General features: G+C 38.4%; 1 protein-coding gene and 1 pseudogene across 1 annotated transcript in view; one reads left to right on the top strand and one right to left on the bottom strand.

Moving 5' to 3' along the window:
• LOC149820763 (protein pleiotropic regulatory locus 1-like) overlaps positions 1 to 25,119 on the top strand; it is a 36,400-nt gene extending 11,281 nt beyond the window's left edge. The window contains exons 7-17 of the mRNA XM_089983364.1: positions 12,385 to 12,477; positions 20,101 to 20,164; positions 20,271 to 20,356; positions 20,549 to 20,650; positions 20,814 to 20,897; positions 21,991 to 22,051; positions 22,126 to 22,195; positions 22,364 to 22,441; positions 24,290 to 24,354; positions 24,456 to 24,533; positions 24,655 to 25,119. Of these exons, the coding sequence (XP_089839490.1) occupies positions 12,385 to 12,477; positions 20,101 to 20,164; positions 20,271 to 20,356; positions 20,549 to 20,650; positions 20,814 to 20,897; positions 21,991 to 22,051; positions 22,126 to 22,195; positions 22,364 to 22,441; positions 24,290 to 24,354; positions 24,456 to 24,533; positions 24,655 to 24,827 (954 nt within the window). The 3' untranslated portion in view covers positions 24,828 to 25,119. The remainder of the gene's footprint in view (positions 1 to 12,384; positions 12,478 to 20,100; positions 20,165 to 20,270; positions 20,357 to 20,548; positions 20,651 to 20,813; positions 20,898 to 21,990; positions 22,052 to 22,125; positions 22,196 to 22,363; positions 22,442 to 24,289; positions 24,355 to 24,455; positions 24,534 to 24,654) is intronic.
• Positions 6,245 to 6,448, bottom strand: LOC149820764 (small nucleolar RNA U3; annotated as a pseudogene).
• Positions 25,120 to 25,325: the final 206 nt, after the last annotated feature.

Genomic DNA, 25,325 nt, shown 5'->3' with positions numbered 1-25,325 from the left:
ACAATCTCAAAAGAGATAAAATACCAAATAGTAAAAGAGGCATGAAGGCTATAAAAGAGAAATCACTAATATAGAAGCCCATTAATGCTTCTAAGAGCATTACAATTAGCAAGGGAGTGAGGCTCTATTTATAGAGCTTCATTCAAGCTAATGGAAGGTAGTCCAACTTATAGGACTGCCTTCCAACGGTCATATCCAACGTCTAGTTGGACTGCCACCCAACAGTCATATTCCAACAATCATATTATGACTGATGGAAATGCCTTTTATTAAAAGTCTAAAAACCTAAAAAGAAAACAGAAATTACAGAAATAAGAAATAACAAAAATTATAGAAATACCCTTAGGGTATTTGAATACAATTTTAACACTCCTCAAACTTATGGGGAAATCATCAAAAGTTTGCTAAGAAGATACAAATATTATGGCAATGGAAGGGCTTTGGTGAAGAAGTCTGCAATCTAAAATTCAGACTAGACATATGACAATGTAATAGTTCCCTTCAAATATTCTTCGCGAATATAGTGACAAACCATCTCAATGTGTTTTGTTTGCTCGTGAAATGTGTAATTGCTGGTTATATAAATGACACTTTTATTATCACAACATAGCTTTGAAGATTCTGAGACATCAACACCCATATCAGAAAGTAATGCTCTTATCCACACAACTTCAGTGGTTGTGGTAGCCATTGCCCTGTACTTAGCTTTCGTAGAAGATAAAGGCAATATTTGTTGTTTTTTGCATTACCAAGAAATAAGAGAATCACCTAAAAACACACAAAAACCAATAGTGGAGTGACGATTATTGGGATCTTCTCTCCAGTTAGAATCAGTATAAGCAATAAGACTTAAGGATGAGAAAGATGATAAGAATAGTCCTTTAGATATGGTTTTCTTGATGTATCAAACTATTCTTAATACGGTACTCATGTGGACGGTTGTGGGCACATGTTGAAATTGACTTGCAGAATATACGACATGCACAATATCTGGCCTTGTAACGGACAAGTACATCAACGATCCAATAAGTTGTCGATAAGGGGTTGAATCGTCTAATAATACTCCATCTTCAGCTCGCATTTTCGCATTTATTACTTCAAGAGTATCAACATGTTTTGTGTCAGTGATTTCCGAACGCTCAACAATATCAGCTGCAAACTTGATTTGAGATAAAATGTATCCTCTTAGTCACTAGGCTACTTTAGTTCTTAAAAAGTATCTCAAAAAGCCATGATCAGTCATATCAAAGGATTTTTTAAGCAAAATTTTAATATCTTCAAATTTCTTTTGATCATTTCCTATGATCATATCATCAACATACAAAAGAAGAATGATCAATGAGGTACCTGTAGATCTCACAAAAAGAACAGTGTCAGTGTAACAAGATTTAAATCCAAGTTTTAATATCGTACCACTGAACCGATCATACCATACTTTGGAGGCTTGTTTAAGCTCTTATAGAGCTTTTAGAAGACGAAGAACCCAGTGGCGGAGCCAGGGGTGGGCTTGGGTGGGCGGTCGCCCACCCTAGAATTAGAAACCGAGTCGAAATATGATACAACTCGGGTCTTCTTCTTCATTCCCCACGATTTGGAGGTTGCATTCTTTCCTTGCGAATGCTTGTCGAAGAAGATCAGAGCAGGGTCGTGCAGGAGTGGAGATCACGCCTCCCTGCGATACAGAGTTGCTCTGCCTCGATGCTGTGGCGAGGACCGTCCCCTTCAAGAGAGAGCTGAGGAGGCACCTCAGTTGGAAGACCTTCGGCTTGCTGCTGGATCACCACCGAGAAGGAGGTGGCTCAACTACCGAAACAGGCTTTCGATCTCGATGTATGATCTTCACCACCATGGAAGCTTCGTTCCACTGCGCCACCGACAGAGGTCGATGATCACCACTCGAAGTCTGCCCACCCAACAAAAAACTTCTGGCTCCGCCACTGGAAGAACCATGCATTTTTCAATAGACAGACCAGGGGGAGGATCCATATATACTTCTTCGTTTAAGTTTTCATTCAAGAATGCATTTTTAACATCTAATTGATATATCGGCCATTTTCGAATGGATGCTATAGTAACTAGAGTTCTAACTGTAGTCATACGAGCTACTGGGGCAAAGGTCTCCTCGTAATCTATATCATATTCTTGAGAATATTCTTTTGCAACAAGTCTTGCTTTATATCTCTCAAGAGTTCCGTCACTTTTTGTTTTAATTTTAAATACCCATCTACACCCTATTGTCTTCCTTCCGATAGGAAGATGTTGAATTGCCCAAGTGTGAGCCTTGTGTAATGCATCTAATTCAAGGTTCATGGCTTCAACCCATTCGTTTATATTTTTGGCTTCGTTATAGTTTGATGGTTCATGATAGAAATGAATGGCTAGAAGACATGCCTTGTAGTTTGGTAAGAAGGATTTGTATGAGACAAACCTACTTGGAGGTCTATGTGTTCGTTCTGACCTTCTAACACTATTTTCTTCAGTATTTATTAGTTGATTATATCTGTCAAGGACACATGGATGCTCCCCAATATTTCGTCTAGAGTATTGAAGAAGATCTTGAGATGATTCGCTACTTGAGTCATTTTACTCCTGTTCACTTAAGGGACATTTCTCCCATCGGTTTCGGTAGAAAGTGCAATTTCCAGTTGAAAGTTGGAGGATTTCCTCTAAAACTTGCAGATATCATTTGAATCATAGTAAATAGTAATAGTACTTAGTATATTGTATTATAGCATAAATATGGCGCTGTTGAAGAATTTGCATTGTACCATGTATTTGATTGATGTTTGCTGGTGACTTTTTGTCACCTGAATTTTTATAAATACCTTTTCTTTCTCTTTGGGAAAATGTAATGGTTCACTGTTAACTGGATACTTTTCTAATCATAGAATATGCTGTACTATGCAACAATATTTTAGTAGTTAAATCACGCCTAAGCCACCTAGTCTACTTATGCACAAGCCTATCACCTTAGAGTGCCTTTAACTACTTAGAACAATATACTCAAAGATGCTGCCTTCTATACAGCGTGCTTAAGAATATGTTAGTGTGCAGTCTAGAGCAATTCCAGTGGGCTTGGTGAGAAGGCATATATCCTACATCAACCATCCAACTGTAGAGGGTTTGGAATAGGATATGAGCAACTAAGGTGTTGCAAGCATTTAATGTGGTTTGGGATCACATTTCATTAGCAATGAGGTTGGTGATTATCCATTGTCTCATGCAAAACTCAAAGTGATCTGTTTGAAGTTTTAACTACATTTCGTTAGAGGTAAATATAGGCTTTGAAAGAGATAGATGATTATTCATTGTTTCATTTGCAGACTTCAAACAGATATTCTTTTATGCCTTTTCATGTAGCATTGGAAGGGTCTATGTCATCCTAAATCAAATATGAAATTGGAAACTTCCTCTTCAGATAATTTATGATCAAGCACTGTAAGAAGCTTAATTGTTGGGGATGGTTGCTTCTTTCAATTTGATGATACATTTGGCTAGAGATGAATATTAAGGTTTTTAAAGTGTAGTAGATCAGTTATTTTGTGAGGCCTATGGAACTATTCTTTTGTGTGTACTGATTTTGGCCTTCATGGATCTGTTTTCTAGATTGGTTTCCATAACTATCGTGAGATTGTCAAGACTTGTGTGGGCCCTAGCTTCTGAAAGAGGAAGATGGTAGACAGGCAATTAGTGCAACTATCAAGATATTTGAACCAGCAAAGAAAAAAAAATTGAACACAGATATAACGTGGTTCAGTTTGGGTAAACCTACGTCCATGATCTCAAAGACGCTCACTTTCTTTTCTCGTGAGTGTTGTACCTCCATTAGAGACTTAAAAAATATTTTACAGTGATGGTTACAAGAGATTTATATCCTTCCACTTTCATAGAGTTTTTTCCTTTATCGTAGGAGTACACAATAGGTAGACACCCTTTCACCTTTGTTCTTTGATCTGGACACACAATAGTCTGTTGCTCTTTTGTCTATATCTTTTGAGCTGGACGATTTCCTTCTTGATAAATTTCCAACATTTGTTCTGGATTGCCTTGAGAGGTTGGGTCCTGCTTATGAGTTGGATCTTGATCTGGCTCATATCCATTAGCTCCAACATCCCCTGCAAGCTGAGCGTCCCATCAATGACGTGAAGCTCGTCTTTGAACAAGAATTTCATGGAAGGCTATGGTTTCATAAAAATATCGACAACTTGATCATTGGTGGAGATGAATTGAATAGAGAGAAAATTTTGTTGAACAAGCTCTTGAACAAAATGAAAGTCGATTTCAATGTGTTTAGTGTGAGCATGAAATACAAGGTTAGTACCAAGATATGTTGGTAGTGAGCCAAATTGCACCATAAAGTAGGTTTTGGAGGATTAGAGATGCCAAGCTCATGTAACAAGGTAGTGAGCCAAACAACTTCTGAAGCTTCCCCATCAAGCACCTTATACTTTGATTCAGTGCTCGAACAAGAAATTGTTCATTGTTTTTGTGAACACCATGACACTAGATTGTCCCCATGAAAAATTGCATAACCTAAGGTTGATTACATGTCATCTGGGCACCCAACCCAGTCTACATCTGAGTATGCAGAAATTTGAAGAGAATTATTCTTGCTGATGTTCAAACCATATGCAATAATATTTTTCAAATATTTAGGAGTTCTCTTAATGACACTCCAATGCTCATGCATGGGAAAATGCATAAATTGACAAACTTTGTTAGCCGCATAACTTATGTCAGGTCGAGTGATGGTGGCATATTGATGGGCTCCAACAATGCTAGGGTAAACTGTAGGATTAGGAAGTGGTTCTCCAGAAAATTTTGAAAGAACAATATTTGTGACCATCCGAGTAGATATAGCTTTAACTCCAGGTCAGAAGCTGATTTCTATAATACTCTCTTTTAACCTTAATAGCTAATTTGACATCCTCGTTCCACCATAATGTATCCTTACCTAGCGGTGCACCGCCTTTAGACTCACCCAATACCTTCTTAGCCACCTTTCTCATGCCACTCGCTATCTTATTCCACATTGATTCTGAATCCTCCTCGAGACACCAATCAACTTCCTTAACTACCTGCTCTACAAACATACCTTGTTTAGCTCCTTTCAGTGCCCACCACTTAATTCTAGGATCTATCCTATGTCTATCCCTTTTGCGGCATTGCCTAATTCTAAGATCTAAAATTAAGACTCTATGTTGTGTAGCTACACTTTCTCTCGGTATAACCTTACAATCGATGCAACAACCCCTATCTCTCTTTCTAAGTAGGAAAAAATTTATCTGACTCGTATTAACCCCACTTTTAAATGTTACTAGGTGAGACTCCCTCTTCCTAAACCAAGTGTTTGCTAAGATCATATCATAGGACAAACCAAAATCTAAAATCCTTTCTCCACTTTCGTTTCTTTCTCCTATACCATAGCCTCCATGAATACTCTCAAATCCATCCCTACTAATGCCTACATGTCCATTAAGGTCACTGCCGATGAAAAGCTTTTCTCCATAAGATATCCCTTGTACTACTTCATCTAAATCTTCTCAAAATTGACGCTTAATGGAATCATCTAAACCTACTTGAGGTGCATAAACACTAATAATATTAATAATATTCGTACCTAATACTAATTCAATAAGTAAAATCATATCACCCTTCCTACGGACCTCAACTATATTATCTATAAACTCACGACTCATAACAATCCTTACTCCATTTCTATTTCTATTTATTCCTGTATACCAAATCTTATATCCCCAAGGTTCTATCACTTTTGCTTTCTCACCTACCCATTTGGTCTCTTGTAGACATAAAATATCAATCTTTCTCCTACACATAACATCTACTAACTCTACCAACTTACCAGTTAAAGACCCTATGTTCCAAGTGGCTAACCTAATTTTATGGTCTTGGACTAACTTCTTTACCCCCACCCATCCAACAAAGTAAGGGAACCCTTGCCTATTTGACACCACACCCGGGCGTCGGTGTGATGCGTCGCTTCCGGGCGATGACCTAGCAGCCCTTGCCCATTTATCACTGCCTCCAGGCCTATAGAGTACAGCGCGTCGCTCAGTAGGGAACGCCCCAACGAAATTCTCATATTGGTTCATATTCATAAGGTATGACTAAGTTTTTATGCTGGTTGTCACTAGCCTACCGCAACCCTCCTCCTTTATCCGGGCTTGGGACCGACAGTGTATAACTAAACAGTTATACACAGGCGGAGTTAAAAAGGAAGTTGGGTCTGTCAGACAACCTCGAGACCTTCCCTAGCCGATGAGCTTCGACTAGGAAACGATCATCCGCTACTGAGAAGCAGCCCGAGGGTTGAAGCCAGTTCGATATTCACGCTCAGGTCAAGAGACCATACTTCATCCTCCAGACTTGGATCTTTGTCTCCTTAGGACTTAAGGATACAGTTGTACAACCTATAAGACTTAAGGATACAGTTTTTTTTTTGTTGATTGCAACCCTTTATTCCTTGGAAGTTGCAAAAATATTTTTCCAACATCCACCATGAATGGTAACCCAGTGTTTTGTTTTTAGTGCATAGATATGTGAAACATCACTTAAACCAATCCAAAGACCATTTTCATTGGAGCTATACAATTTTATTGTAATATTGGATATTGTGATTTAGAATATTTTAACCATTCAGCCTACCTATGCCAATTACATAATAAAAGTTACTTGTTTTTTTCTAACCATTTGGTGGAATATTTTAATAATTCATTGCCATTTTTGCCATTATGCGGATTGCAAAGTATAAGCATATCTCTTGGATGTTGATGTTAGAATACAGTTTGCATATGCGTATGGATCTGGATCCAGATCCATACGCATATTATATGAAACACATGTTAAATAGGATCTCATTAATGGCATTCTTGTAATATATATATGTTTTTACTTTATAATGTTTAGGGTTTTGGAGGTCTAGCATTGTAGTGCCGCCCCAGCCATTGTGAATTTCTCTCTCTCTCTCTCTCTTTCTCACTCTCTCTCTCTCCTTATCTCCTGTATACAAATCTAATATGGTATCAGAGCTTTAGGTTAATCCTGTGCGTGAAGAAGTTCCAACGTGAACAACAGATCTGAAAAAGTCCCTGAGCAGCGTGCAGATCGTGGTTCTTCATCATGAACAACAACCCAGCGTGATCATCTCGTGGTTCGTCAGCGTGAACAAAAACCGCAGCGTGGACAGTTCCAGCCGTGTAGATCGTGGTTCGTCATCGTGAACGACAACCCCAGCGTGGACAGGTCCCAACGTGATCATCTTCTCTTTATCTGAAATCTCATCTTCTAAATCTGAAATCTCATCTTCAGAAAGTTGGTACCTTTTTTTTTTCTTTTCTGTTACTCATTTTTGTTACTCTCGTTCACTGGTATTTGTCTATCTCCATTCCATCGTCTGTGTTGATTTCCTCAACATCAACGACTGGTTTTTCAGACCTGTTTTTCCTTTCCTTTATTGTTGTTTTAGTGTTCTTTGTGCAACACTTTTGGTAGTACAGGTATATGCCTTATTCAAGGTTTACTGATTGATTAAGTGATCTCAAATCTGTTTATTTCTTCCCATTCATCTTGTTTGCTTATTCATCGTTTCACTGCTATGGATTACTCTTCGTCATCCAGTCCCTCTCCCAATTTCTTGAGTCAGCTCGTTACTGAAAAACTTACTCATTCTAATTTTTTGACCTGGAAGAGGCAAATCCTTCCTTTTATACGGAGTCAGGATCTCGATGAACATTTGGGTGGTTTAGTTCCTATACCACCACGACTTATTTTGCAGGAAACCAAGGATGAGAAGGGTGACACAATTACCATTTCTATTAAGAATCCAGAGTATACAGCTTGGAGGAAGCGGGGTCAGTCTTTGGTTGCTTATATTACGTCAACACTCTCTCAAGAAGTGTTAGTTACTCTTTTAGATGATTGCACTGCGGCAGATCTGAGGAGTAAGTTGTCTCAGACATACTCTCAGATATCAGAAGCCCGAGTTATGTACTTAAAAAATGAATTTCAAAGTTTGAAGAAAGGCTCCATGACCGTCATGGAATACATAGGCCGCTTGAAGAGTATTACTGATCAATTGGCTGTTGTTGGAAGTGCTATTGCAGATAAAGATAAAGTTCAACAACTTCTCAATGGATTGGGCCCTGATTTTGACATGTTTACCACAGCTTTATCATGCCTTCCTCACTTGCCCACTTTTGACGACCTCCAAGCAAAACTTCTCCAACATGAGATGATTATGAAGCAAAGGGCAACAAAAAATGAATCAGCTCGTCCTCATTCAGTTTTGGCCATAGACACTTCTGTAGGTTTTGGACGAGGGAATGGAGGGCATCAAGGAGGCAGAGGCCGCGGACGTTTCGGGCAGGGAGGACGTAGTATTTTGCCTACACCTAATATTTCAGGGGTTTTTAATACAGGGAATCAGAGGAGAGTGCCCACTTGTTTCTTATGTAACAAAAGAGGACATGTGAAAGCTGATTGTTGGTTCAATCTACAGAATAGAGGAAAACTAAACAAAATTGAGAATAAATCAACTACTGCTATGGACACAAAAGTGCCATCCACAGATGTGCAACAACTTTTGTTATCAGCATTGTCACAGATGACGATCAAGCAAAATGAACAAGGCGAATGGTATGTTGATTCAGGTGCCGCCACACATGTTACAGGTAATGCGGGTAAGTTATCTCACTTATTGCCTTATTTTGAAAAAGGTAGTATAGTTACGGGAGATGGAACTTATCACTCCATTAGTCATACTGGCAATGCACATATCCCTATGTCAAAGTCCTCACTTCATTTGTCAAATGTCCTTCTTGCTCCTAATATTAAAAAGAACATTGTTTCTGTAGCTAAACTTGTCGACGATATGAATTCTTCCGTCGAATTTACTCCCTCTTCTGTTTATGTTAAGGATCTACGAACGAAGGAGACGTTCGCTAAGGGGGAGCGACAAGGAAACATGTACGTCTTCAAGGAGATTCCTCCAGTGTCTTCGCCCTCAGTCCCAATCCTCCAGTTGAAGTTGTCCAAGCATTTTTCAGTGTCTTCGCCTTCAGAGTCTTTGTTTTTTCCTTCATTGGAAGTTTTTAATTCATCTCATTGTAATAAGCCAGATATTTGGCATAGTCGTTTGGGACATTGTAGTCGAGGTTTCGTTGAAAATCTTGTATCTGATGGTCTCCTTCCAGAGTCTAGTTTAAGTTCATTTTTTGATAATAATAATAAATGTTCTTCATGCGAACTCTGCAAAAGCCATGTTCTTCCTTTTCATATTATAAATAAAAGCGCTTCAAAGCCATTTGAGATTATTTGTTCCGATGTTTGGGGACCCACACCTATTCCTTCTCTTTCTGGCAGTCGTTACTATGTTGTCTTTATTGATTTCTATTTCCGTTATACTTGGATATATTTCTTAAAATACAAGCATGATGTTTTTCAAATATTTCAGGAATTCCATTCGATGGTCAAAACAAAGTTTGCTTGTGATATTGTGCATTTACAATGTGATGGTGGAGGAGAGTATTCGTCGAACGAGTTTATTGCCTTTCTTCGGGATAAAGGAATAAGCCGACAGGTTTCTTGCCCTCATACTTCTTAACAAAATGGAGTTGCGGAGAGGAAACACAGGCACATTGTCGAGAGCGCGATGAGCATGTTACATGATAGCAATATGCCTGTTAGTCTCTGGACAAAAGTTTTTCACATATCTGTTCATATCATAAATCGTCTTCCTATGGCACTCTTGGATCGGAAATCTCCCTATTATACTTTATTTGGGCAACATTCCTCTTACGATGAACTGCGTGTTTTTGGTTGTGTATGTTATGTACATATTGATTCATCTCTGCGAAATAAGTTTCAGGACAAGGCTGTCAAGTGCAGATTTGTTGGGTATGCAGATGAATACAAAGGTTATCGATGCTATGACCCTACTACAAAACGTATTAGGACCTCCAGAAATGTTGTTTTTGATGAACAAAATTTTCAGGTCAATGACTCTGCCGTGTTGCCACCTCGAGAATTAGAAGTATATGATCCATGGAGGAGCGCAGATCTTTTTGCTAATACAGGAGAAACATGTCAAACAAATTGTCCTTCCTTCGGCTCGAGTAGGGAGTTGAATGACTCACAAATGCATGGTGAATTATCTCCAGTTGAGCCACCCCCCGTAGAACGTTTCTTTGGACAGATATACACTAGACGGGACAAAAAATACAGAGCCGAGGAATGTGGAGGAAAGCATCGCCAATGATTCGGCTCAAAGGCCGTCACGCATTAAGCATCCTATTCAACGGTGGGTGAGTTATGAGACCTTCTCCCTTGATTTCCAGTTGTTTATGTCTCAAGCTCTTCAATCCCGTCATTGGACTGAAGCTATGAATGAAGAAATGAAAGCTCTTCATGAATGCCAGACTTGGGAAATAGTCCCTCGGCCAGAAGGAAAGAATGTAGTTGGTTCAAAATGGGTTTATAAAATAAAATATAAGCCTGAAGGAAGTATTGACAGATATAAGGCGCGACTTGTTGCTCGAGGATTCACACAACAATATGGTGAAGACTACGACGAAACTTTTAGTCCCGTAGTCAAAATGGGTACTATTCGTATCATCATATCCCTAGCAGTCGATCAAGGTTGGAGCCTTAGCCAGATGGATGTTAAAAATGCATTTTTGCATGAAACTTTAAAGGAAGAAGTGTATATGGAGCAACCACCTGGTTATGCCGAGAAGGATCCTATTGCCTGGGTGTGCAAACTAAGGAAATCTCTGTATGGGTTGAAACAGGTGTCTCGTTCCTGGTTTGAAAGTTTCTCTATGCAGATTCAGAGTTATGGTTTTAGAAGATGCTCTCTGGATCACTCACTCTTTATTTACCAAAAGGCGGACATTGTTATACTTCTTATATATGTTGATGACATTGTGATCACTGGGAGGTCAGATAGTCATGTGCAAGACGTGAAACAGTTTTTAATGAAAACTTTCAAGATGAAAGATTTAGGAGATTTGCGGTACTTTCTTGGTGTGGAAGTTGACAGACAACAAGACACATTGACACTCATGCAACAAAAATACACTCTTGACCTTCTGGAAAGAGCCGGGATGACGAATTGCAAACCAGTCAGCACTCCTAGTGTATTACATCAAAGGCTGAGCTCTGAAGATGGTCATCTTTGTGTCAACCCTACAACGTATAGAAGTCTCGTGGGGATGTTACAGTACTTGACCTTTACCAGACTTGATATTTTATGCTGTCAATCAGGTATCCCAGTTTATGCATGCTCCAACGGAGGGCCATATGGAAGCTGTGAAGCGCATTCTACGCTATTTAAAAGGAACTATAGGAGACGGACTTGTTTATCGCAAGAACGATAATCTGCATAGAGGACATGCAGTCATCACTTATACAGACGCAGATTGGGCAGGGGATCCAGATGAGAGACGATCTGTCTCTGGATATTGTGTTTATATTGGGCACAATTTAGTGTCCTGGAGCAACAGAAAACAAAAGGCAATGGCACGATCGAGTACAGAGTCTGAATACAGATCGATGGCTGCAGGCACGGCAGAAGCCACATGGATTAGACACTTATTGAGTGATCTTGGGGAGACAATTATTCAATCATTTCTTTTATGTGACAATCAAAGCGCAATAAACATTGCATGTAATCCTATCCATCATAGCAGAACGAAGCACATTGAGATTAATCAACATTTCATACGGCAGAAAGTCGAGATGAAGGAGATAGAACTACGTCATGTTCGAACAGAAGATTAAGTGGCAGACCTGTTTACCAAGGGATTAACAGGACGTCAATTTTGGCTATTGAAGAGCAAGTTGTACCTGCTCCAAAATCACGTACAACTTGAGGGAGGCTGTTAGAATACAGTTTGCATATGCGTATGGATCTGGATCCAGATCCATACGCATATTATATGAAACACATGTTAAATAGGATCTCATTAATGGCATTCTTGTAATATGTATATGTTTTTACTTTATAATGTTTAGGGTTTTGGAGGTCGAGCATTGTAGTGCCGCCCCAGCCATTGTGAATTTCTCTCTCTCTCTCTCTCTCTCTCTTTCTCACTCTCTCTCTCTCTCTCCTTATCTCCTGTATACAAATCTAATAGTTGATGGCATTTTGTATGCTCCTCAGCCGAAACTTCCGAGATTAAAAGCAATATGAAATAATTGCTTGTGTCAGGCTTTCACACTATTCTTAGCTCTTCGTCAGTCATATCAATGATGACATTTTTTTTATTCGAGGATAGTCTTAGGGAGTTTTTGATTTCTTTATATGTTCTATAGCTTTGTTGAACAAGGAGAAATGACAATTTTTTTCCACTTTACAATCTGCAGGTTATTAGTGGGCATTTGGGATGGGTTAGGTCGATTGCGTTTGATCACAGCAATGAATGGTTCTGTACAGGATCTGCAGATCGCACAATAAAGGTGATTTTGGGCTTGATTTTTAGCATTTTTTTATTTGTAGATGTTTATCTTATTTGGATGTGACTTCCAGTTTCTTTTTTTTCTCAAATAATGTGCTGATTAGTCATGTTGACATTAAGTTCTGTTATTGTCTCTTGTATGACAATTTTGAAGCCCAATATTTTATCTAACTTGCTTATTGCTGATTTTGCAAAATTTATTGCATGCTACGTTACATAAACATGGTACTTATTTACATTTGCATCAAATGAAATGCTTTAATTCATGCAACAGGGGAAGGAAAACTATCACTACACACACACACACACACACACTTTCTGATCGGTATAAAGTAGATATTGTAATAAAACAGGACTGCACAATTATAATGCCAAAGAAGGGCTACACAAGTGCACAAATACAATATGGTCTCTAATGGACCGATGACAATATCATAAAAGAGATACAAAAGTATCAAATCCACAATAGCAAAAAGGCACAAAGCTCACAAGAGCATAAAAGAAAAAAAAGAATTGTATTAACTTCACAAATGCTTTAGAAAAGGATATACAAACATAGAGAGGTGAGGTTCTATTTATAGAACCTCACAAGCCCTTAAGGGAGGCAGTCCAACAGTCGTTGGACTGTATCCAACGGTCATATTTATGAACTAGTTGGGCTGACACCCCAACAGCCATGATGATATTACATTTTAGAAAACAATAAATAAATAAACAAAAAAGGTATTTTAGTCCCTAATGGACTGTACTAAAAATACATACTATGAAATGACCAAAATACCTTGATATATGTATATTATACAAATATACATATATCAGTCAGGTATAAATATATATACACAGTATTTTAACAGATATATGTATATGAAAGATGATGTTTTCCTGTTTGGTGTTGGCTGTGCTTGTTTCCTTGTACTTGTTTTTCCTCTCGTGCCATTGATTTTTTATGATTCTAATTTTCATAAATGTTTTACTGTTAATATGTAATTTCAGTATCCCTTATCTAATTTGCCTTTATATTTAGCTGTTATGTTTGCCATTTTATGCAATTCTGTCATGGAGACAGACATACTTATGCAAATCAGAGAGGAATCAGAAAACTAAACTACAGGATGCTGTAAATTAATGTAGAAATAAGTTTATCTTTGTTGAACATTATGAATAAAAAATATGGAAGCATAAAATATACAAGGGTTAAGTTGGTCAAGCATCGTTCTCCTAAAGCTCTTGTGCCTCCTATCCAAAGACCTTGGTTCCAAACAATGATTGGATTTACATCTAATATCAAGAAAATCATATGAATTAGTTTCGGATTGTCGAGTTAGAAGTTTTTTTTTTATTTCTAGTTCTAGTGCCTTGCTCACAGTTTACATCATTCTCTTTGGTTTGGAAAATGATTTATCTTCAAGTATAAATCTTCAATTTGCGCTTCTTAAAGTTCAATTCAATCCTGTGAATTATGGGTCCATAATATGTCAAGTTGACTATCATACTCTGCTCGAAGACATGTATATCCTCTTGAAAAACCGTAGAAAGATTGAATGTGAGCTATTTAAACTGACTATATGAACCCAATTTGATTGGATCTGAATAGACACTGAGCATGCTTAGTATGTGGTGTCAGAAATATCAGAAATACCAACCTGCAAGGGTTAAAGATGAGGTAAAGAAAGAGAAGAGAGAGAAGAGTAGTCGGCGGCAATAGGGTTTTCCCTTTTTACTTATTATTTATAAGTGATACAATACAAGACATAACTTTACACAGGTAATAAAAACTAATTACAATCATGCCACCACTCACACATCACGAGGTGGATCGGGTCGGATCCATGATCCAAACTAACAACCTCCCTCAAGTTGAGTATGGTCTTTGATCATGCTCAACTTGTCTTTGAGTGCCCAAAACTGATGAGTGGATAATCCCTTGGTAAAAATGTCAGCAACTTGCATATCTGACCTAACATATGCAGGTTCAATTTCTTTTTCTTCCACCTTTTGTCTAACAAAGTGTTGATCGATTTCGATATGCTTCGTGCGACAATGAAGAATGGGATTGAAGGCAATATTAATAGCACTCTGATTATCACAAAGAAGCATAGAGGACGAGATCGGTTCTTGTAATTCTTGCAGTAGGTGTCTCACCCACGTAACATCGGCTGTTCCTGCTGCCATTGCACGATACTCGGCTTCAGTACTAGATCGCGCCACTGCCTTTTGCTTCTTGCTACTCCATGTTACAACATTATTGCCGATAAGGATGCAATACCCTGAAACTGATCTGCGCTCATTAGGATCACCAGCCCAGTCCGCGTCTGTGTAGGTGAATAGTCGATGTCCTGACGTATAAGCTCTGTCTTTGTTATACATCAAACCATCTCCAATCGTACCCTTTAAATACCGAAGGATTCTTTTTACTGCTTCCATATGTGCATCTGTAGGAGCATGCATAAACTGAGAGGCCTGATTGACAGAGTATGCTATGTCAGGCCTAGTGAATGTTAAGTATTGTAACATCCCTACAACTCGACGATACAAAGTAGGATCATGATAAGTAGTGCCTTCTTTAGCACTTAACTTATGATTTAGAAGGCAAGGTGTGCTAATTGGTTTACAATTCTCCATCCCTGTAGCGAGTAAAATATCAATAGTGTACTTATGTTGGCTCAATGTAATAGTCTCATGTCGACTATCAACTTCCACACCCAAAAAATATCGCAAGGGACCCAAGTCTTTCATCTTGAATTTAGCCATCAGCATAGACTTAACCCAAGATATGTGATCCTCATCACTCCCGGTAATAATGATATCATCAACATATATAAGCACCCAAACAATAGCTGAACCACTTTTGAAGATGAACAATGAATGGTCTAGAACACTTTTATTGAACCCATGATGCTGGATCTCTGTGGAAAAACTTTCAAACCAAGATCGAGAAGCTTGTTTCAATCCATAAAGAGAGCGTCGAAGTTTACATACCCAATTTGATGAATCATGCATGCTATATCCAGGTGGCTGCTCCATGTAAACTTCTTCCTTTAGTTCACCATGCAGAAAAGCATTTTTAACATCAAGTTGACTGAGTGACCATCCATGTTGTAACGCCAATGCAATGACAATCCTGACTGTGCCCAGTTTTACTATGGGGCTGAACGTTTCATCGTAGTCCTGCCCATATTGCTGTGTGAAGCCTCGTGCAACCAAACGAGCCTTATAGCGCTCAACACTGCCATCCGGTTTGTGTTTGATCTTGTATACCCATTTGGATCCTACAACATTCTTGTTATCTGGCCTTGGCACAATTTCCCATGTATTGCATTCATGCAATGCTTCCATTTCCTCATTCATCGCCTCTACCCAGGCACGGGAATGGACATCCTCATGAAAAGAGAAAGGTTCTGTTTCTTTGGAAACTCTGGTTAGAAATGTTTGAAATGTTTGAAAATCCCAAGAGAAATTGTTATAACTTACCCAACGATCTATAGGATGTCTAACCCGAGTGGAACGTCGTAGAGGAGTCTCATCATTGACTGGGTGAGTTCTACGAGAATAAACAAGACCAGAAAAACGTGAGGATGTTGTTGTAGGAAGAATGTCTTCCATATGTGGTTCCACATCGAAAGTATAGGGTTCATTGTCTGTCAATGAAGATGAATCCTCATAAGGCAACGAGTCATATAAAAGTGAGTCACTGAGCCAAGGATCATAACTGTCCTGTGTATCTGTGGAAGATGAACCCAGAGTGTCAAAATTTTCATCATCAAAAACAACATTTCTAGATACCCGAATTTTGCCTGTATGAGGATCATAACACCTGTATCCCCTATAGTCATCTGCATACCCAAGAAACTTGCATTGTACAGCTCTGTTTTGAAACTTATTTCTCAATGAATGATCAATATGAACATAACATACACAACCAAAAGGATGTAGTTCTTCATATGATGGATGACAATTATAAAGAACAAAATACGGAGAATTATCTTCAAGGATGGTCATGGGCAACCTATTGATAACGTAAACAACTGTATGGAAAGCCTCGGTCCAAAGGGAAAAAGGAATGCCCACAGTATGCATCATGCTCAAGGCTGTTTCAACAATATGCCTGTGCTTTCTCTCAGCAACTCCATTTTGTTGAGGGGTATGAGGGCAAGAAATGTTACGTGTAATGCCATGCTCCTTCAAATATTCACTAAAATCATGGGATATGTATTCTCCCCCCCCCCATCACACTGGAAATATACAACATTGGTATTGAATTGGTTTTGGACTAGTGCATGAAACTGTTTGAACAACTTGAAAACCTCATGTTTGTTTTTCATGAAGTAAATCCAACTAAAACGAGTGTAGGAGTCAAGAAAGAGTACATAGTATCGAGATCCAGAAAGAGAGGCAGTGGGTGCAGGACCCCAAACATCTGAGCATATAATCTCGAAAGGCTTTGTTGCTCTGATACCATGTCAGAAATATCAGAAATACCAACCTGCAAGGGTTAGAGTTGAGGTAAAGAAAGAGAAGAGAGAGAAGAGTAGTCGGCGGCAATAGGGTTTTCCCTTTTTACTTATTATTTATAAGTGATACAATACAGGACATAACTTTACACAGGTAATAAAAACTAATTACAATCATGCCACTGCTCACACATCACGAGGTGGATCGGGTCGGATCCATGATCCAAACTAACATGTGGATCTTGCTCTTTGATGGTTGATATTGAGTGATCTCAAATGGATCAAGTGTATAAACAGGCTATGATTAGATCGATCCCGTTTAGGTGTTCTTGATGATCTTGGTCCGATTGCGTTAGCAGATATGAGTATGATTCTCTTTGATTTCAACCTTAGGCACCAAGATCGCCGATATTGTGAGAACATCCTGTTATTATCAGGTTTTTATAATAGCCAATAAAAACTTCAACATATCATGATATTTTCAAAATATTGGTGAATCAACATATTGGTAAAGACTTAACTATCACGATAATGTCATGATATTCTAAAAAGTTTTTTTACTTCATTTGTTTTAAGCATATATGTTTCTGTTTTTTTTGTTTCTTTTAATGTAATACTTTTCTAACCATTTCTTTATATGTTCATAAGAAAGTACTGCTAAAACCTATTCTTTCTTAGCCTTCTTTTATGTTTTTAACTTTTAAAACATCTGAGATTTTTCCAAGAAAAAACAGTTAAAAAACTCCTTAAAAAACCCAGCGAGAAATTTCTGTGGCCGAGATTCAACTATGGTTAGTTTATGATCCTAACTTTACTTCAAATCCAGCCAATGGGTTCATGTTGTCTGGTAGCTGACCTGGATTTGGTGGGAATAACTTGTTACATGCAATTGGTTACTTCGTGCTGGGGCGATGATTAAAATGTTGTTTGCTTTTAGCACTAGGGTGTTGATTTTAATGAACCACTGTCATTGCTTCTGTGAAATAGGCTGAGATGGTGCTGATTTGCTCAGAATGTAACACATAATTTGCTCGAAATTTAGTCATATCTTTTAATATGACAAGTTAGTATCTATGTCACATGGGTGCGGGTGCGGGTGCGGGTGCGGGGATTCGGCACTTCCAAAAAACCCGGGTGCGGGGGTGCGGCAGGGGCAAAAATGTATTTTTTTTTTATATATATATATATATATATATATATATATAATTTTGAAGTTTTAACAGTTTAACATTTAACAGTAAACATTGTCATAAACTCATAATATGATTCATCATGCATGCAGTATATCAACCTAAATATCAAATTATCAATCAAATAAGTAAAGCAATTACATAAATCGACCCAAAAAAGAGAAATCGGAAATCTCAGATTGACTCCAATGAACAGATGATTATGCCTAAATTGTGATGGAAATATATCTATACATGAAAACATAGTTTATAAAGTGTGATTGGAATACACATGAGAATGCCTGAATGCAATGCTTCAATTAAATGAAAATTTGCCTTTTCTCTGAATGCATGAGAATAGGTATATTTAAATGCATATACATCTATCTAAGGTAATGTATATATTCAATGAAGAGAGGTCGTGCCCATGTTTAATGAGGAGATATGCGGGGATATATATAAATAACACTAACACAAAAGGGGAAATGGCTATAACATGGACTAAATGTAGACACCTAAGATTGCCTAATAGGTTATATATGAGTAATCTAGGAATGCCTAAGTAACCTAAGTAAATGTATACCCTATTGAAATGGAGAATGCACACAAAATTCTCCAAAAGTTTGATCAGATCACTTTTAGGACCAGGTATTAGTTAAACTAATCTAAGATTTTAGAACAGCAACACAAACTTTCATGTTTTGGATGACCCGAATGAAATCAGTGATAGCTCAGGTTATTATATTTCATATACTAAATCAATTGCAGACACCGGTCCTTCAAACCCAGTGTAATAAACTGATTAGCAGATATCAGATTTTCAAAATTCAAACAATAGATTGATCAGCGAATCAGACTCTGACATCAGACTTTCGGAATTTAAGCAGTAAAATTGACTTCTGCGGCTCATATACACAGAAGAAGGGGTATGACCATATCGGTCATGTTGCTGAGCTGAATCTGATATGAATCAGATCATCTTTAGTTCCTGAAGGTGATTTAAATCAACAGGAAAATCCTGAGCTTACTCATTACGGGAGAGACTCAGAGAAACCAACTGAATCAGTTTGGTGAGACACGATCAACTCCTCATTCTACGAGTTAGAGATGGAAGCAGATGGGTCGTTCTTTACATCTCTCTTACATTGGAGAAATTGAGGGGATGTGGAGATGGAACGAGAGATTAGTAAATCGAATGGCAGCGGAAGTGATGACTTGAGAGAAACTCGATAAATGTAGGCCATGATCAGGGTATACTGATCTGATGATACACTGCAGATGGCTTGCAGGCGTCATTCAAGGAAGGGCTCGGCCCCTCCCCTGTCGACCCAAAAAAGAAAAACATAAAGGGGAGGGGCTCGGCCCCTCCCTTGTCGACCCAAATAAAGAGCTAGATGGGGGAGGGGCTCGGCCCCTTCTGTGCCGAAAAACGAGGGAGCAGGGGAGGCTCAGCCCCTCCCCTGCCGACCCAACAAGAGATCGAGAGAGGGGGGGGGGGGGTGCTCGGCCCCTCCCCAGCCGACCCAAGAAGACATACCTGCGAAAGGAGAGGAGGAGCCGAGAGGAGGAGCCTGGGAGGCGGAGCTGGGGCGGCGGCGCTGGGGGCGGCGGAGCTGGGGCGGCGATGGGAGAGCTCGAGCTCAGGGGGAGAGAGAGGAGAGATTAGGGCAAAAAAATTTTTTTGCCCTAATCCTCCTCCTTTTCATCGGGGATTTTTTTTAAGCCCATATTATGGACAAAAATGACCCTGGGTGCGTTGACCGCACCCAGGGTCGTGTTGACCGCACCCGGTGCCGCACCCGCACGCGAACCCGCGTCGCGTCGACGCGGGTGCGGCATCTGTTTTGCCGAGTCCCTGTGACATAGGTTAGTATTTGCTATGATATATCTAAGATACTACGTTGTCTTTTCCTTCTGTCTTTTATTTTTTCAGCCTCTGCTCCATGGACCTGTTGCTTGCCTAAACTAGCTTTTCACATATTGTTTTTTTATTTTAATGATCAGATATGGTCTGTAGCCACTGGAAAGCTTAAATTGACATTAACAGGGCACATTGAACAGATACGTGGTAGGTTCTTCTGGTTCTTGCCTATATTTTGTACTGTATGTATAGATATATATGTTAACATACTATTTAGATTTTTCTAGAGTGGTCTGATCCCATGTTTTTGCAGGTCTTGCTGTAAGTGCGCGCCATCCTTACATGTTCTCTGCTGGTGATGATAAGCAGGTCAAATGTTGGGATCTTGAACAAAACAAGGTTTGGGATTTGATAACACATTCTGAATTTATGAAAATCTTGATTGTTGTGTAACCTGTGTCAGACAAGTACTCTTTTATTCTTATTAAGCCCACATTATCATGTATCTGGTATCCTGTTCCGAGTTGGCATGATGGATAGGAGCTTTAGCTTGTAACAAGCACCTAAAAATATGTATCATTCATGAAACAGGTTATCCGATCATACCATGGCCATCTAAGTGGTGTGTACTGCTTGTCTCTTCATCCTACTCTTGATATTTTGCTTACTGGTGGACGTGATTCTGTTTGTCGGGTATGAAATATTATTTTTCCTTTACAAGGGTGTTTTCTTCATGCATGATAAGTGGAAACTTCTATGGAATGACATTGCTAGAATTGGTAGTTTTTATTGTGTTCATGTCATCTCAGATGACTTCATTCCTGGCATCTCTAAGGTACTATTCTCTTGTTTTCAGGTTTGGGATATACGTACCAAAGCACAGATTTTTGCTCTATCAGGACATGAAAACACAGTTTGCTCTGTTTTTACCCAAGCATTGGTATACCATTCTCCCATTGCTGTAGAGAATATCATTTTTTTGTACTGTCATTGCTAGAGCTTACCATTTATGTTTTGAAGTACAGAACGTGTGTTGGTTTATGATAAGCTAAACCCGGTGTAGTGCTTATCTGCGTATGTGCTGTCCGAAGAATCTTAAGCTATTTTATTTCAATTTAGCTTCATTTCATTCTGAAAAAAATTCATATCCATATTAAATCTTAATCTTTTCATTGCTGAAATTTGATTTATGTGCATATCCTTCATCTTGCAATTGGATACATAGCGTCCTTTTAGAGTTGGACGAGATTTTATGCTGCAGATACCCTCCATGTTATTCTCACTAGTTGCAGCAGGTTGATATTGGTGGTCTTTGTACTCTCCAAGGTGATGCCTTTTTGTTTCTCACCTCCATTGCTGGAGGGTTTTCCTTCTTTTTTTAAATGAAAAAAATGGAGATACAATGAGTAACAAGGAGATTCATTACTATTTGCAAGATGACCATTTGGGAACAGGGAAAAGCAATAATAAGGTGGCCCTAACGGGTTCCCATTTAGTTTACAATGTGATCTGATGATTGACTTATATGATGCATCAAAGTTGCTGCAATGGACTGAATTAAATAACAAAACAAATTGTGTTACCAACTTACCATTATGTATTATCGACTGACCTAAGGGAACAAAAATACCTTGTAATTTTATCTATTGTTTTAACTCAGGTGATGTAGTTACTGTTATAGTATCCTTTGTTATCCATTTGAATATCTTGTTAAGATCTTCATGTTTAGGTGTAGATCCATTATGACCTTAAATAATGTTAGTATCTGGGATAATTATTTTAGATATTTTGATGTTTAAGGTTTTATCTATCTTTCTGCTCCATTATTCATGCCGATCTTTCCTTTTTAAGTTCATGAGTTTGAAATCCTCCAAAAGTAACAATTAGACTTATGTTGCTGTATGATTATGGTGGACCTGGAAATAGCATCACCTTATCTGTGACTTGGTCTTCATTGTTCAGTAGCTCATGGCTTAGCTTTTGTAGAAAGTTGTGTTTTCCTCTCACTGTTCTCTCTTTTTGTGCAATTTCAGGATCCACAAGTTGTCACTGGCTCTCATGATACGACTATCAAGTTTTGGGACCTTGCTGCAGGCAATTTCTGTTCCTTTACTCTTTCGTATTCTTGATTTTTATCCCCAATTTTGAGAGCATGTTATCTCTTGCAGGAGGAAAAACCATGGCGACTCTGACTTATCATAAAAAATCTGTTAGGGCAATTGCAAAGCATCCATCAGAGTACGTGTTTAATGTTACCTGCAATTTCTTTTGTATTATAATCAGCTTCTGCTGCCTTCACTGTTAACTTAATCTTATCTTTTAGAAATAGGGCTGTCACCTGTTAAATGAGCTATCAAGGTTAAGTCACTCCTAACTGTATTAATTTCTTTTTTCATCCCTTTCCAGGAATACGTTTGCATCTGCATCGGCAGACAACATAAAGAAATTTATGCTACCAAAAGGAGAATTTTTGCACAATATGCTGTAGGTATCTGCATGGCTGAATCAATTGTTTGCATCAATGTGGAATCAATCCGCAAAGTCCTGTTTCTTGATGTCTGTGTTTTTATTGTTTATATCGTGAATTAACTGAGCCGTAGAAATATCGGAATTAGGAGGTAGATTAGGAAAAATTCTAGATGGATATACATAAGATTGAAATATAGGACATCTTAATATGTTCTCTGATGCTTAGCACTATATTGTAGTGACTAACATTGTTTTGATTTTCTTTGTTTTTGTTGCAATGTGTGAATTACCTTGAGCACTAGCATTTTTACTCCTTTGGCACACAGTTTCTGTGAACGTTTTTCATTGGAAAGAAAGAGAGGGAAGAGGGTGGAGTTTTGCTGTTGCAAAGATCTTATGGTGCCTTGTGAATGTCATGTAGCTTTTTTGCTTCTATTTATTTTATAACGGCTCTTCCAGTTCGATGATCTTTGAGCTTAATTTGTGCTACCTGCGGTATGTTATAGTGCTCCCATATTCATTCATATGCACCTGTTCTACAGTTGTGTAATTTGCCTGATGAGAAGCAACATGAGTATGACGGTCTACATTCTAATTTTGACTGTTAATGATGGTCTAATTTTAAAATGGGTGCTTTAAAATGCACAACATAATCATGTTGATGCTGGTACTTCTGGAAGCTGGTTCTTGGCAAGTCTGGCTGCTGCCATTATCTGTGTGTGTGAACACAGATACACACACACATCCATACACCTATGCCATTTCTTTTGAAAGTACATGTGTGAATAGCAAGTGACACGTCATACTCGACCTGTCTGCCTATGTCCATACCATGTGGTAATTATAATATGCTATCGAGATACTGCTGATCATAAAATTGATATTGCTTAATTCATGGGGAGGGTGCTGCTTTGCCATAAACATGTCAGCTTTATTGTAAAAGTGTACAATTGATGATACAGCTCCTGTTTCACTGGGTAAATAAACACAAGCTGAACGATAAATGCAGTTATAAAAAACAGTTATGCCTGACCTTGCTAGAAAAGGGGATATCTTAGGATGTTTTTTAGCTCTCCACAAAATGAAAGTCCCAGGAAAATTCTAAAAAAACTAGAGAATATGTTATTGTGATCCTAAGAAACTATAAAATTAGAAAACAGGTTTCAGTTCTCACGACTGCATATCTGATGATCCTCACAACTGCATCTGCATGAACTACAAGATTGCTGAAACTGGCTCACAATATTCAGACTTTGACGCAGAAACAACAAAGTGTATTTTTCCTGATTTAGCCCATGTTAAGCACTCAGTTTAAATGTCTGAGGGGGTTTACTTTTGTCTGCTTGATGGCAGTGACATGTACATTATAAAACGTTTCACTTGGTATTTCTCATGCCAACTGAAACAATTTTCCCCGTAGCCCTTGAGGCATTTGTTTATTGTGAAGCAGATGATGTTGGTGACTGGCAGTCTGCCATTAATTTTCAGTGTGTTGATCTTTGTTGAGGGCCATTTATTTTATGGAGATCCAAAAAAATTGTGCACTGGTTTATCTATTGGAGCTTACAATTTTATGCTTCTGGTATTGTAGCTGTTTAGTGAAGCTTCTGCATTTTAAATGCCATTTTATATGCTTTGATGATTTGGAATAGTGTTGGACTGGATATGAAATTTTGAACACAATTCAAGAGCATCTGTGCTTTCACTAGCTTACTGTAGGCTTCCCCTCAGTGGTTGGGAACACTGCTATGCATAATATTGCTTTCATAGTTTTTTTGCCTAATTGTTCCCAGTTTGCAATTCATGCTTGCATATTCGATATTTCTACTTAATAAATTTTTTGACATGGTTGTCCTCATATAGTTCACAACAGAAGACAATTATCAACTCAATGGCCACCAATGAGGATGGCGTGATGGCTACTGCTGGTACCGAGATACAAACTCAATTTAATGGCCTTGCTGGTTATGCAGTAGTACTCAATTTAACTTATTTCCTTTTCTTTTGATCTTTTTCATTTAATCTCCAGGTGACAATGGGAGCTTGTGGTTCTGGGATTGGAAAAGTGGTCATAATTTTCAGCAAGCACAAACAATTGTCCAGCCTGGTAACTCTTCAAATTCTCATTCTAAGAAAGTTTGGGCTCCTTTTTTTCTGTTCTACAATTGTCTATATGAAAGCTTGGACTTGGATGACAGTTTTTCCTGAAATATGATTTGTTGGTGTAGGATCACTGGACAGTGAAGCAGGAATATATGCTCTCTCATATGACATAACTGGCTCAAGGCTTGTGTCCTGCGAAGCTGACAAGACTATTAAGATGTGGAAACAAGATGAAACGGCGACACCAGAAACCCATCCTGTAAACTTTAAGCCACCTAAGGAGTTTAGACGATTTTAATTTGGGGAACTAATAGCTCCAACCGTTGGAACAAAAGGTATGTTTGAATTCATTCTTTAGAGGTTTCATTTTTGTAAAAAGAAAAGGGAAGCCTCATTTGAGGCCAGTTGGTAAGATTTTCGCCGTGGGATTTTTCCGGGGGGTCATGGTGGGGGGTGCGGGTTTGGGAGGTTTGAGGGATGTTCAGGGTCTGATTGAGAAAGATTTGAGCTTTATGAACCTTATATCTCTAGTTAAGTTGGTACTTGTTCAGTCATTATGTTCGACCTCAAAGATGGAGATGGTTTTGTCCCGTTGGTTGAGTTTTCTTGATGTCTCTCTCTCTCTCTCTATATATATATATATATATATAGATAGAGAGAGAGAGAGAGAGAGAGAGAGAGAGAGAGAGAGAGATTTTGTTCATTTTTGTGCGCTGACCAGTGTGTGTGTTTTGTTTAGGCTGCTATGGATCAAGCAGCTAACATTTTTCCACACACACACAATATATATATATAT

This window comes from Nuphar pumila, chromosome 12 (genome assembly GCF_984573655.1).
Source record: "Nuphar pumila chromosome 12, dmNupPumi1.hap1.1, whole genome shotgun sequence".
NCBI classification, from domain to species: Eukaryota; Viridiplantae; Streptophyta; class Magnoliopsida; order Nymphaeales; family Nymphaeaceae; genus Nuphar; species Nuphar pumila.
Note: the sequence above shows the minus strand (reverse complement) of the source record. Positions and strands in the feature narration are given on the sequence as shown.